Below are 1,111 nucleotides of genomic sequence, written 5' to 3'. Positions count from 1 at the left end.
CGGGCGCCCGCCCCGCTACAACCAGGCTGCGCCGGGGCTGCGGCTTCCAGGTCCTGGGAGCTCTACGGGCGGCCGAGGCTCATTCATCTCCACCAGTTGCTCCCAAAGTGAGCACTGACAGCTATTTTGCCCCGCAGATTTGCTGCCCGCTAAGAATGGCGAGGAGCAGACTATGCAGTTCCTGCTGGAGGTTGTGGACATTCTCCTCAACTATGTGAGGAAGACGTTTGACAGATCCACCAAAGTGCTGGACTTCCACCATCCGCACCAGCTCCTGGAGGGCATGGAGGGCTTCAACCTGGAGCTCTCCGACAACCCCGAGTCCCTGGAGCAGATCCTGGTGGACTGCCGAGACACACTGAAATACGGAGTGAGGACAGGTAGGTTCTCTGGAGGGTCCCTCCTGGGGTTTTTCTCTGGCCCATGGTGAAGGCAGCTCACTTGAATCCACAGAGGTAAGCCCTCCACCCTGCCTCCCTGGAGGTTCCGATCTAGAGCTGTCTATGGGTCTGGAAACGTCTCTGCTCAGAAACTTAAGCTATTGATGCTCATCTGTCCCTGGAGGACAAGGCTCAGTGCTGTTTGCAGAGCCCAGAAACAAGTTTTTAAGACGTAATCTCTTTCACTTGATGAAATGTGAGCTGTCTGTATCTCTGGGGAGCAATATCATTAGGTAAATGAGGGCATAAATGACACTGAATTTGCAGTTTTTCTTCTTTATGTTCAGCAGACATTTAATGAAAAAGACACTGAAATCCTAGGAATCATCAGTAGAGGAACCCTGTAGATTTTAGGCCATTACCGAGGAGCCCCACGTGTCCAGGTCCTCATGAATCAGGTAGAAATACCCAGTTATGATCACTTCTTTTACTGGGGGAGCTGTAGCTATGCTCTAGAGCAAAGTGCTCTTTCAAGGCTGTTTGGCCTGACACATCCTACGTCTGTATCAGCAGAAAGCTCGGCTGACAAAGAGCCCTTACTGCTATACATACCCAATCAGGTCAGGAACTGGAGCGATAAGGGCGCTAGGGTCCTATCTTCTCTTCCGCCATCTTACTCCAGCGTTTCGCTACTGCCGAGCTCTGCCCGGCGAGCTGCCCTTGTGGACACG

The 1,111-nt window shown here is 52.6% G+C and overlaps 1 protein-coding gene across 1 annotated transcript; it reads left to right on the top strand.

The window, feature by feature from the left end:
* Positions 1-137: 137 nt before the first annotated feature.
* Positions 138-380, top strand: LOC104496844 (glutamate decarboxylase 1-like; the record flags this gene model as incomplete). Its single annotated transcript, XM_010140017.1, has 1 exon — positions 138-380. A coding segment is annotated over one exon (243 nt), but the record flags the coding sequence as incomplete, so codon positions are not given.
* Positions 381-1,111: the final 731 nt, after the last annotated feature.

The sequence above is a fragment of the Buceros rhinoceros genome, unplaced genomic scaffold (assembly GCF_000710305.1).
Source record: "Buceros rhinoceros silvestris isolate BGI_N320 unplaced genomic scaffold, ASM71030v1 scaffold44527, whole genome shotgun sequence".
NCBI classification, from domain to species: domain Eukaryota; kingdom Metazoa; phylum Chordata; class Aves; order Bucerotiformes; family Bucerotidae; genus Buceros; species Buceros rhinoceros.
This window is presented reverse-complemented; position numbering and strand designations above follow the sequence as displayed.